Genomic DNA, 12448 nt, shown 5'->3' with positions numbered 1-12448 from the left:
TAAAAGACAATAAATAACAATATAATAATAATGATAATATTATATTAATCATTTAAATAATACCTACATGGGGAATTAAATGCGTCAGTGTGAGGTTCGCAGCAGCTGGTAGGGAAGGTGAAAGAAAACGTTAAGGCCAAGCTCGAGGTCTCCGTGCGGCAGAAAGCTACCCACAGGCTACTTGAATACCAAACTCACCCGGTTGGGCTTTCAAAGTAAAAGTCTCTGGCGGCATTATTGTATTGAAATTTTAATTGTTTTACAGTACACAGCATAACATCAATACGATGTAGGTTAGCAGGGGGCACACATTTTGGGGCTGTTATTCTGTGTTTGCGTGACAAACCAGGTGCTCAAGAATCGGGTATAAATGTCAAACTGTAAAGTCCCAGTGAGTTCTCATTTAGGTGCTGTTATTAAAACAGATGTCTGGATAACTCTGCAAACTTATTCATATAAAGTCTTATTGATATATAGCTCATCAGTTCTGCTTTAAACTTGGAGAGAACAACAGGGTAAGTGTTTCAGAAGAATGAATGAAAGATTTTATTTGTCAGTGCTTGTATTTATTTTGAGTTAATCTCCCAAACACAGACAATTTTAGACATGAATTGTGTAGTTTAGTAGAGTGGAATTCATTCTGCTCCTGAGGAGCAAACGTGATTTGAAGCTTTATTTTGACAGCAAGCGGGATGTCATCTGCAGGTGCGCAACTGCGGACTTGACGTTGTCTGAGACACAACAACCTGTTGCGAGCTACTCTCCTCCGCAGTCTTTGCGCACACTTTGAGGAAGCAAGCACGGACGCGCGGAGCAAGTGATGGACTTCCCTTGAATGAACTTTGTTCGCTAATTCTTGATCGGATTTTCTGTCATTCCACTCATCCAGGATTGGAGCTGTGCGTACCTGACAGAGGGGTAACGAAACTGGGGACCAAAGGCCAGGTAAAGGTGCGTGACTATTTGGAACGGATTTCGAGTGTTTTGCCACTTTCAAGTTTTACTTTCGTTTAGTGCAATAAGGTGACTGAATTTATTGGCTATGAATGGGAGTGTATGTGTTGACTAAGGACTTGTGCAACAAGGACTTGCTCTATTTGTGGTGAGACCACGTGGGACATATTGTTTACATAAATTACGTGCGTTAATTAGTTTAAGAGCAGTAAGAAATTTGAATTTGAATGTTTTGATTTGCAACGTTTCAATTCAACCCACTCATGCTGTATAATGATTTATTATTATTATTATTGTTATTGTTATTATACTGTAGTATGAAACTTAATGTCTTTTATGGCAGATGTTTTCACAGTATGTTGTGTACGGATTGCGTTTTAGTTCAGAGTTGCACTTCATAATGTCACTTTTTGCTAATTTGATCATTTGTTCAGATGAGTGTCTACAGCAGGCAGAAACATTACCATGGTCCTCGGAGTAGTGACGTGAACCAAGTCAAAATTGTCTAATGTATTTGTGTGTTGCTCTAATCCATAGTAGACAGGATACGCAATTTCCCGATGAAGTGATTGTAAAAAACAGTTTGTCGAGTTGATTGAGGGTCACCCTGTCACCCTCCAACTTGGAGAAAAATTTAATACTTGTGGGATTCCGATCATATTCACATAGATGCAGTATCCTTAGATCCATTGATACAAACAACATATTTGAACAACAGATTTTCCATCGGTCTGAATTGTTAACTATATCGAAGAATCTGTTTTGGAGGATGTTTGAGTCTTACAATGTCAATCAAAATCATTACTTTCACACCACAGTGAGCAAGTAACATGAGAAGCCATTGTCTATCTTATATCCAAAAATAGTTTCGTGAAATAGGATGCACCCGTATCCTGAACCTTACTCAACAATTGATCACTACCGTTGGCTGTTGGGCAAAAAATGCAAATCAGTTTGTAAGATAGAAACAGACAATGGGAAAGGAAGTGAAGCAAAAAGTATGCTATCGATGACTTGTTCCTCCTGTTCGTATTATGAGTGTGTTGGGCAATGTTCCAGATGTGTGCAATTTTCTCACTAAACTCTGAGTGGATGGGATGGTAAACAATGACTTGACCGTGGCAGAGGGGCAAGGTTACGAACAGGTATTATCGGTCCCAAATGTTGATTGACAAAAAAACATAACTATGCTAATGTTAAAAATATTTACAGACGAGTGGAAGGATACACAAGATGGCTGTTGTGGAATTGGAATCTATTCCCTTAAATTTAATAAAAGGTATGGTTATAGATTTTTATTTTATTCGGTTTTCATTTTTTTGGGGACGGGGGTCAATTTGTACAGAATTAACTGGAATAATAAGTGTTCTGAGATGAAGACAGGATTTGATGGTAGAGGCATTTAGCATTTAGAAGCATAGAGCATTTTATTGACTCCAAGGAACGTTGGAATAATAGTTTATAGGTCAATAATAGAGTTTTGTTGCGTACTAACCAGCACAGAGTCAAAGCCAATAAAGTGTGGTAGACAAAATTGCGAAAGAAAATGATGGAAAAAGAACATATGGTAATAAACATTTCATTGGTGAGGGGAGAATCCAAAACATTAATAAAATCTGAATTTATGTGCAAATGGCAAATGGAATAGAAGGCAGATGACAATGCCTGGGAGTGGTGTTAGGTTTTTACAGACAGAGTGAATAAATGTTAAGAGAAACGCACCAACGGACAGACCACAAGTGAGGCAGAATATTGAGTCGTAGCTTGCGCAAGGAGTGCAGTACAGACAGCTTACAATGCCCAACCTACACTAAAGTCTGTCTGCATCCTTGCTCTCTTTATTTGGGGAATTTTCCTCATCACATGTGTAGCAGAAACCAAATAAGGGTAGGGGGAAGCGCAAACGGTTTCTGCTTTTGGTAAGCGCAGGAAACTTCTGGTGTGTGTAGATTACTGCAAACGTTATGCTAATGTGGCGACATAGGAAAGAGCAAACAGAGTTCATCAAGTTCAATGGGTTCAAGCAGTCTTATCAGCAAGGACCAGGGGCGCTCCCAGCGCTCCATTTCTTGAGGGTGTGAGGTGCCGAGTCAGCCACTTGAGGAAGGCTGACACAATGTCGTTGCTGCTGTCTCTCGCTGACCGAGACAAGACCTCACACCTTGGCTGATGTGGTATTCTGTGGTGGACATAAGAACAGCAAAGCAGAACAACGAACGCACGTACGCAGATCTAATCTAACGGTAGATCTAACGAGACATCATTTACTGTAATATAGTAATATAGAAACTAAAAGAGAACGCATGATAACATATATATACAATTTTCCAACAATTCCCCCCTGTTTATCATAAGTTCTCAGAGACCCTCAAATCACCCAAAGGCTACTTCAAAAGATTTTCAGCCGCAGGATCATACGTCATAAGAACAAATTTACACCCGGGAGGCGACCGAAGCCAATCAGACAACGTCGGACTCAGGAAAAAGGTCGGACAGGTCCACAGCGGGGGCCTCATCAATGGAGTCAATGCGAAGATGACAACTCGGGGGCCGTGGGAGCTCAAAGTCGTCCTCAGGGAGCAACGGAAAAGCGTCAGCCGGCGGAGAGATAGCGGTCGTAATCAATTTATTAATTAGGGACCGGAGACACGGAATGCAACAACATCCACACAAGGTCAAAACAGCAGAAAAAATCACCAGCTTATACTCATCCGGCACTCCTCTGGGAACTCCAATGGCATCTATATAGGTCGGATCCGCCGCGCCTTGCCACTCGGCACTCCGCTTAGCCCTCGACCAGGGTCGGGGCACAAAAGAATCAATAAAAACGTCTAGCTCATGAGTAGATGCGGGCATTAATAAAACGGGAAGCAAAAGGGTCACCAAAGCGCAAGTACCAGAGCTATTAAAAGGGAGACTATCATAAAGTGTGTCAGTGTTGCACCAAAACCAAATATCACTACGAGCGATGGGTGAGAAAAAGGCAGCGCCATAGAACAGGGAAGTGCACAAAGGAGCTGACAAAACGCCTAGGCTTGCGCCGGTACCGGGCAACTTGATGCACGTGAAATTACCTTTAGCAACATCAGTGGAAAAAAGGGGTTTGGACTTTGCCAAGGAGGAAACGGGATAGACCTTGTCCCAACTGGAGCAAGGATGAGCAGACGGAATGGAAGGGGTAGACATCACAAAAATCGCACATTCAGGAGCCACACTCGCGGGAATGATTCTCAAAAGGGGCCGTGGGCCCATACACACAACGCAACTGGTGTTAGTCACATTAGCAGCTTGCTCGGCCATGAGGAGCCAATTGTTAGTCTGGCCACTCATACCTGTGGAGGCCACAAAGTGACTGTCTACATCGGTGAGGGCCACGCTCGTAATCACCGCCCCAGATGTTTTGGAAAAGTCGCTCAACACGGGACTGTCAGCGCCCCGCATAGTTTTGTTAACGCAAAGGACAATAGGAAACTGAGGATCCTTCCCAGAGGACCAAGCCCACAACTGAAAACCCCAACAGGAAGTATTGAGCAGGGTAGCGTGAGGGGGCCGAACCGTGTCATCAGGGAGTGTAACGGTCAAAAGAAGGCTTGAGCCTTGGTTCTTCAAAGTGATACGTTTAGCAAAAAACACAGCTTCTTCACTGGAGCCAGGAGGCCAGTAACCTGGTACCTGCGAGGTGATGAAGGCGCTCCAGTCCGAAATGTCTGGATTGACAGTCAAATACCACCAATACCCAGGCCATTTGTCACCCGTAGTGAGCCAGCCTTGTCGGGTACCTTTCAAACTCTTCAAGGGCACGGTGATAGTGGAAGCCGTGTTTGGGGCCACGGTGAACGCCAATGAATGTAGGTACGCGTTGGCTATGCGCCATGGCACGCAGGAAATACCGTCGTGAACGAGAGCAGGCGTGCAGTGTTTAAAGGTGGGCCTAATGGACGAGACCTCACGCCTATGTCTACGCGAAGCAACATCATCCCATGGACAATATCGGGAACCAACGGAACTATCGCGACTGTGCCTAGGATCGTTATCCGTCGAACAAAGTTTGTAAAACTCATAATCAGAAATAGTAAAAACATCAGGTGAATCAGAAACAGCGGAAACTACAGGTAAATCAGGAACAGTGGAAACTCCAGGTGAACTGTCTGGAGTCGTGTGTTTTATAAAAACAGGGCCGATGCGCATATAGCACACTGTCCCAACTACAGTGAAACCAAAAATGACAAAAATCCAAATGAATGCTTCCCAAGGTTTGCAACCATCCCGCACCTTCGCAAGACATTGTTCCAACGGCATTTTAACACCTAGTTTTAGATCTCCTCAGAGTCAACTCCCTGAGCTTCGGGTTGGTGGCTTGGAATGCTTCTGCTGGCTTTCGTGTCAACCCTGGATCTTGGCACCAGAATCAGGCACTATTACCAGACTTGCACACCTTCCGTACTTAGGTTGGGTCTGCGGAGATCACCTTTTTACAGTGTGACAAATGAATCCACGTGTTACGTTCGGCTATTTTTAAAGCGTTAGGTGTTGTGAGAAGCACTAAAAAGGGACCTTCCCACTTGGGCGAGTGCCAATTCTTCTTCTTGATGCTCCTGATCAAGACCCAGTCTCCCGGAACCACTTTGGGGTCCTCCTGCGGAGAGATGGGTTGGTCAGTAATGTTACTGGTCTGATTTTTAGCATGTTCCAACATTTTTCTCATGTAGTCGGCCAAAGTGGCCTCTTCCGGCACGTCCCAAACATTTTTAAACTGAGGAAGCCTGTATGGTCTTCCAAAGATGGTTTCATAGGGAGTCAACCCAGTCGTACTTGTAACATTCATGTACATTTTCACTAAATCTAGACACTGAGTCCATGGTCGTTTAGTTTCCTCCATGCATTTTTTTAGTCTATTTTTTATAGTACCATTAAAACGCTCAATCAAGCCAGCTGACTGTGGATGGTAGGAACAATGGTTCTTTATATTTATGTGGAACAATCTCCCAATGTTTTGCACCACTTGATTGACAAAATGTTGACCATTGTCACTATAAATTTTTTCTGGAATGCCATATCTTGGAATAATGTCTTTGCACAATGCTTTTGCTACTGTTAGTGCGTCCGCATGTCTAGTGGGAAAAACTTCTACCCATTTAGAAAACGCATCGATGATGACCAAACAATATTCTTTTCCCTCGCTCTTATTTAATTGGATGTAATCCATATGTATTGTGTGAAATGGATACAATGGAGTCGGAAATTTTCCTCTCCGAGGTCGCAAGTTACCTTGTGGATTGTGTTTAGCACAAATCAAACATGCTCTGCAAAATTGTTGCGAAAAACCAGCAAACCCGTATGCTGTGTAAATGGACTCAATCTGTTTCACCATCCCCCCTGTCGAGACATGGGTGACCCCATGACTCGAAATAGCAGCCCACTTATACAAGTTCCGAGGCAAGACAGGCTTGCCCAGAGGTCACACAAAAAGGCCATTGTCATTTTTAATGGCGCCCCGTTTCTCCCAAGAGAGGCGCTCCTGGGAGGGGCTTTGAGATTGCATGTCAAGCAGCACGTCAGGAGAAACGTGAGACACGGAATCGCTATCAGTACAAGAAGAGAGGACATGGAGCACGCCTTCAGCGGCAGCCTTGGCAGACCTGTCCGCGAAGGCGTTACCCAAAGAAACAGGATCAGACCTAGTAGTATGAGCAGCACATTTGCAGACCGCCACCTTGGAGGGCAGTTGGACAGCGTCCAAAAGTTGGGGAAGCAATGTCGAATGGGTGACGGGCTTGCCTGTAGATGTTACCATGCCACGGTTGCTCCATTGTTGAGCAAAGACGTGCACTGTGGCAAAAGCATACTGACTGTCAGTCCAAATGGTGACAGGCTTGTTCGCGAAAAGAATGCAAGCTTCCGTGAGAGCAATGAGTTCAGCGGCCTGTGCCGACATATGGGAAGGCAGTTTCACAGCTTTCAAAACCTCGTCAGCTGTAACGACAGCGTAACCAGAGAGGGTCACGCCAAGAGCATTTTTCTTCGAAGATCCATCAACAAAAACCACGTGACCGTCAGACAAGGGTGTGTCCTCCAGATCGGGCCGAGCCTTGGCTACTTGTTGGGCCGCATCGACACAATCATGGAAATCACCGTCATCCGGAAGAGGAATGAGAGTAGCAGGATTGAGTGTTGTGCACCTCTCAACGGTCAGATGCGGTTGGGAAAGCAAAGTAGCCATGCACGACAAGTGACGTGCAGGCGACAAAAAGGTCATGTTTGTTTGTAGCAAAAGAGCTGACACTGCATGCGGAACTTTCAGCGTTAAAGGATGAAACAACACAACGCTGGCGCTGCTTTCCACAGCCATGGAGGCCGCCACCACGGCCCTCACACATGGTGGGAGAGCGCAAGCAACACTATCCAATTTAGAAGAATAAAAGGCAATAGGGCGAAGTTTCAAGCCATGCGATTGCATCAAAACAGAGGTCATATAATGACCTTTGCAATCAACAGTCTGGACAAACGGTTTGTCATAATTGGGCAAGGCTAGAGTGGAGCTAGAGACCAATGCCTGCTTGATCAACACAAATGCATCCTCCGCCTCAGGAGTCCATTTTAGTGGAGTGGACATCGAGATGTCCTCAACATACATTAATTTGGACAGAGGAGCGACAATTTGGGCATAATCAGGCACCCAGCTCCTGCAATAACCAGCAAGACCCAGAAAAGACATCATTTGTTTCTTAGTGAGTGGTTTAGGGGCCTGCAAAATGGAAACTTTCCTGCTCTCAATTATAGTTCGACCTTGGGAACTAAGATTGTGTCCTAAATATTTAATTTCCTCGGACCACAGTTGGAGCTTGTTTTTGCTGACCTTGTGGCCTTCCTTCGCCAAGTGATGTAACACTGCAAGTGTGTCCGTCTGACAAGAATCAAAATCAGGAGAAGCAATCAAAATGTCATCAACATAGAGCAAAATCTGACTTCCCTTTGGCGGGACAAATTTTGCCATGCTGGCCGCCATCACCTGCGAATAGATAGTTGGGCTTTCGCAGTACCCTTGGGGCAGTCTGGTAAAGGTGTACCTCGAGCCAGCATAAGTAAATGCAAACCAAAACTGGCTTTCTTCAGCAACAGGAACAGAGAAGAAAGCGTTGCTAATATCAATTACTGAGAATATCTTTGCATCAGGCGTCAATGAATTCAACAAGGTGTGTGGGTCAGGGACACAAGGTGCCCTCTGAATGACGGCGCTGTTCACTGCTTGCAAATCTTGCACCATTCTCCACCCGACAGAAGGAGGCGCTTTCTTCACAGGAAAAATCGGAGTATTACAAGGAGAATCAGGACAGAGAATAATGACACCAGCTTTTAGCAAATCCGAAATAACAGGTGCGATGCCTTGCAGGGCATCGGGTTTCAATGGATACTGTCGCACACAAGGACGGTACTCAGTCTTAGGTCTAATGACAACAGGAAGTGCACTTTTCACCAACCCAACGTCAGAGGGCCCTGTTGACCAGAGATCAGTCGGGACCTCAGCGAGGACCTGCTCATCTCCTGGTGACAACACAAAATGTCAAGCTGAGGGTGCTTTCTCAGAACAAGTTTTAGCATGCACACCACAAGAAAGGAAAAAGATGTGGTTCAAGACACTTCTGAAAAGCTTGGTAGAAGGACTGTAAAGAACACCAGAACTATCTCGAGTCCAGTCAAGGGCAGCCAATCCGTCTTTGGCCATGAATCCCACGCTTTGCCATGTGGATGAAAAAGGTCGGAACAAAGAGATATGGAGCGGGGTGGCCGTCTTGTGTAAATTTTCGATTCTAGAGGGAGCTGGCTGCATGACTACACAAGCGCGGCTTTCACCATCATGTAAGAGGAAAGCTGCTCTCAAGATGATAGGCGTAGCAGCCTTAAGCATGGCTTCGTAGTTTTGGTCAGGACCGGGCGTGTCCTTGTGCCACAAGGTCACGTGCAAGTCGTTTGGTTCCATTGCCTGCTCAGGGCATCGCAAAAGGCTTCTGGCCCGTGCCAAAAGAGGAGACCCAAATTGTCTCACCTCGGGGTCAATTAAATCCAATGAATAAAAATAGTAGCAATGAAATTGACCAAATATTTGTAATTGGTGACGCCTTTTGACAACGATTTTGTCATCAAGAGATACTAGAGAAAGACCAAGAGCAGTGAGAGCATCTCTTCCAAGCAAGTTAATAGGGCAATTTGGCATCAGCAAGACAGGAATGCAACAACTTCCTCCTTCAGGGTCCCGTATCCAGACTGGATGAGACTGAGGAACTGGAGTTGTCATTCCATTTGCTGCCCTCACCCAAAAGGATCTCCCGCCTTCTCGCACATCCGCAGGAATGTCGCGACAAGTAGTGATGCACGCTCCTGAATCACACAAAAAGGTAATGGGAGTACCATTCACAAACAAAGTTATCACAGGTTTCTCTACATTGTTCATCAACAAGTCCTGAATGTTCAAATCTGCATCAATAGGGGGAGCTGTTGTCAAAACAGCTCCTTCAGTTCCATGCTGACTGTCGGTTAGTCACAAGGGAGGGACAGCCCCGCTTTTATGGGGGTCCGGACAATATTTTGCTATGTGGCCCTCCTTGCCGCACGCCCAGCAGACAGGAGGCTGAGTGCTAGGTTGCTTCGGTTGACCTGTCGGGCCATAACCGAGAGCACCATGCCGGTAGCCTCCCCTGCCCTTGCCGCGGAAGTTTCCACGACCATGCTTCTTCTGGTAAGGTTCAAAAGTTTTGTTTTGATAAAATGCATCATGTGAGTCTTTATCAGCAAAAAAAATGGTAGCCACTTTCCCTTTTTCTTTTCCTTTTTTCAAATTAACAACTTTCTCAGCATGCATGGCATGATCAATAAATTGTGGCAGTGTGGAAGTAGGGAAAGTGATCATATGTTTCACAACCCAGTTTTGAATTGCTGGTCGCGAATTTGTATGTAGAGCATTTTTGAACTGCTGGTTGTAAACCTCAGTTCCAGGTACCAAGCCGCTATTGGCTTTGAACACTTTCTCCAATCTGTGTCTATAATCTTCAAACAATTCATCCTCTTTTTGTTTGGTTCGACCAATTTCTGCATAATTTGCTCTACGTTGAAATTTAGATTTTATCCTGCCCAAAAGTTGCTCAATTTGATTTCTCAATGGCAGCCCATTATATTCCAATGGGCGGCCATTTTCATCAAAAGGATCCCAATTGCCCTTGACACTGGCCCAGTCTTTGGTCAAAGTTGCCATAAAAACTTGTTGCACCTCATCTCCTCTTAAATTATAAGAAGCAATGAGTTGCATCATGTCAGTACAATATTGCTCAACATCTTCAGACGGCAATGCTATTCCCTCAGTGGCTGATTTTACATCAGCATGAGTCCACGTTCTGTAGACTAAAATAGTGGGCCCTCCGTCATCATGGGGGTTTGCCACTTGAATCATTGGGTAGGCCTCGGTTACTCCTGCGCCCATGTAGTTCGGGCTGCCGTCTGCTACGGGGGCCGATGGAGAGGGAGCTTCCGCTTTTACGCGGCTCCGCGTAACCATGGCGTGAGCAAAATCACTATATTTTGGAGGGTCATCTACGACCGGCAATTGTGGGTACAATCGCTCGCGCTCCACAGTACTTCTCCTAACAATCTGTTCATCTTTCTCATCTGAATCCACCCCCTCCTCGGGCACGGCTCTCAAGCGAGGCCGCGCTACTGAAGTTTCATCATCTTCTCGTCTGTGCAATAAAAGGCTCTCTTTGGAGACGGACTTTTCTTCGCTCCTTTTGTTCTTTAATTTTTCTTTTATTTGTCCACATTTTCTTTTTTCTGCTTCCAATTCCCATTTCACTATTAAATGATACCCATCTTTATTCTTTTTATTTGCACCATGTTTGGCAATAATCGATTGTTTGAGATTGTTTAATGAGTTTGCACTCAATTGACCATCGAAGTTATAATTCGTTATCCATTTATCGAGATATTTGACCATCGAAGTTATAATTCGTTATCCATTTATCGAGATATTTCACATTTTTAGGGTCGACCCATTCCATTAATTTCCAATCTTTGCATTTTAATTTATCTCGAGGTAAAGAGTTTCGTTTGCTGTTTAAATTTCCCATGGTTTTATTTTCTAAATTTCGGAGTTGGCGGTTCGAATGGCACCTACAGTGTCCTAAAGCCAACTTTATTCACAGGACAGTGGTTAAATATTCGATGTGGAGTAAGTCTCCTTTCACCTTCCCAGCAGGGAAGCGGAGAGTTCTCTAGCCTCTGCACCTCACACAAAGCCACTGTTTACAATCCTGTGTTTTTATATAGAGGAGAGCTCAAATGAGATCACTCTCAGTCAAACCGCACACAAACACACCACACGCGTTTTTCACCACTTTTAGGAATAACAGAGGAGTCCGCACCTCCTTGCGGAATTTAACTAACAATTAATCGCTAGGTTTAACTAACAATTAGTTAGGGGGCTCCGCACCGCCCCGCGGAATTTAACTGTTCCTATTTCACTTGACAGGGTCTAGAATTCCCAAGGTTTTAGTGACTTCTCGTCACTTTTCTCTTTAAGTGACCTCTTGTCACCGCTCATTCATTCCTTTTAGTAGAATCAATATTCCTACTCACAGTCCGCTGGTCCTTTTCCTCGGGTGATTTCGGCAGTCCCCCCAGCGTCCAGCCGAACCGCTCGAGGCAGTCCCGTCAAAGGGCTTTTGTTTACCTTGGCCAAGGATTTTTCCTGCGTCGAGGAGTCCCGCCGGAGCCGCAAGGACGTATAGAAATCCCGGACGAGCCCCCAATTTCTGTTAGGTTTTTACAGACAGAGTGAATAAATGTTAAGAGAAACGCACCAACGGACAGACCACAAGTGAGGCAGAATATTGAGTCGTAGCTTGCGCAAGGAGTGCAGTACAGACAGCTTACAATGCCCAACCTACACTAAAGTCTGTCTGCATCCTTGCTCTCTTTATTTGGGGAATTTTCCTCATCACATGTGTAGCAGAAACCAAATAAGGGTAGGGGGAAGCGCAAACGGTTTCTGCTTTTGGTAAGCGCAGGAAACTTCTGGTGTGTGTAGATTACTGCAAACGTTATGCTAATGTGGCGACATAGGAAAGAGCAAACAGAGTTCATCAAGTTCAATGGGTTCAAGCAGTCTTATCAGCAAGGACCAGGGGCGCTCCCAGCGCTCCATTTCTTGAGGGTGTGAGGTGCCGAGTCAGCCACTTGAGGAAGGCTGACACAATGTCGTTGCTGCTGTCTCTCGCTGACCGAGACAAGACCTCACACCTTGGCTGATGTGGTATTCTGTGGTGGACATAAGAACAGCAAAGCAGAACAACGAACGCACGTACGCAGATCTAATCTAACGGTAGATCTAACGAGACATCATTTACTGTAATATAGTAATATAGAAACTAAAAGAGAACGCATGATAACATATATATACAATTTTCCAACAAGTGGCCAGTGTAAGAGTTGCATTCTAAAGGATCAT

General features: G+C 44.9%; 2 protein-coding genes across 4 annotated transcripts in view; one reads left to right on the top strand and one right to left on the bottom strand.

Moving 5' to 3' along the window:
- The first annotated feature begins 740 nt into the window (after positions 1-740).
- The window catches only part of il34 (interleukin 34), a 30009-nt gene continuing 18301 nt past the window's right edge, over positions 741-12448 (top strand). The window contains exon 1 of one of the 2 annotated variants that reach the window (XM_061283009.1): positions 741-945. The gene's annotated coding sequence lies outside the window, so the exon portion shown is untranslated. Of the gene's footprint in view, positions 952-12448 lie in introns of both variants that reach the window. The other variant, XM_061283008.1, reaches the window with a different exon arrangement.
- Positions 2707-12418, bottom strand: LOC133156891 (uncharacterized). Of its 2 annotated transcripts, none has more exons than XM_061282985.1 (2): positions 11578-12418; positions 2707-5590 (listed from the first exon to the last, which is right to left on the bottom strand). In XM_061282985.1, the coding sequence occupies exon 2, from the start codon at positions 5251-5253 to the stop codon at positions 3415-3417; it is 1839 nt and encodes a 612-aa protein (XP_061138969.1). In that variant the 5' UTR covers positions 5254-5590; positions 11578-12418; the 3' UTR covers positions 2707-3414. The 2 variants fall into 2 exon arrangements, with proteins under 2 accessions (XP_061138969.1, XP_061138970.1); XM_061282986.1 differs by lacking the exon at positions 11578-12418 and adding an exon at positions 7964-8218 and having other exon boundaries at positions 2707-4626.

This window comes from Syngnathus typhle, linkage group LG7, assembly GCF_033458585.1.
Source record: "Syngnathus typhle isolate RoL2023-S1 ecotype Sweden linkage group LG7, RoL_Styp_1.0, whole genome shotgun sequence".
NCBI lineage: Eukaryota > Metazoa > Chordata > Actinopteri > Syngnathiformes > Syngnathidae > Syngnathus > Syngnathus typhle.
The sequence above is the reverse complement of the archived record's forward strand: the minus strand, read 5'-3'. Positions and strand labels throughout refer to the sequence as shown.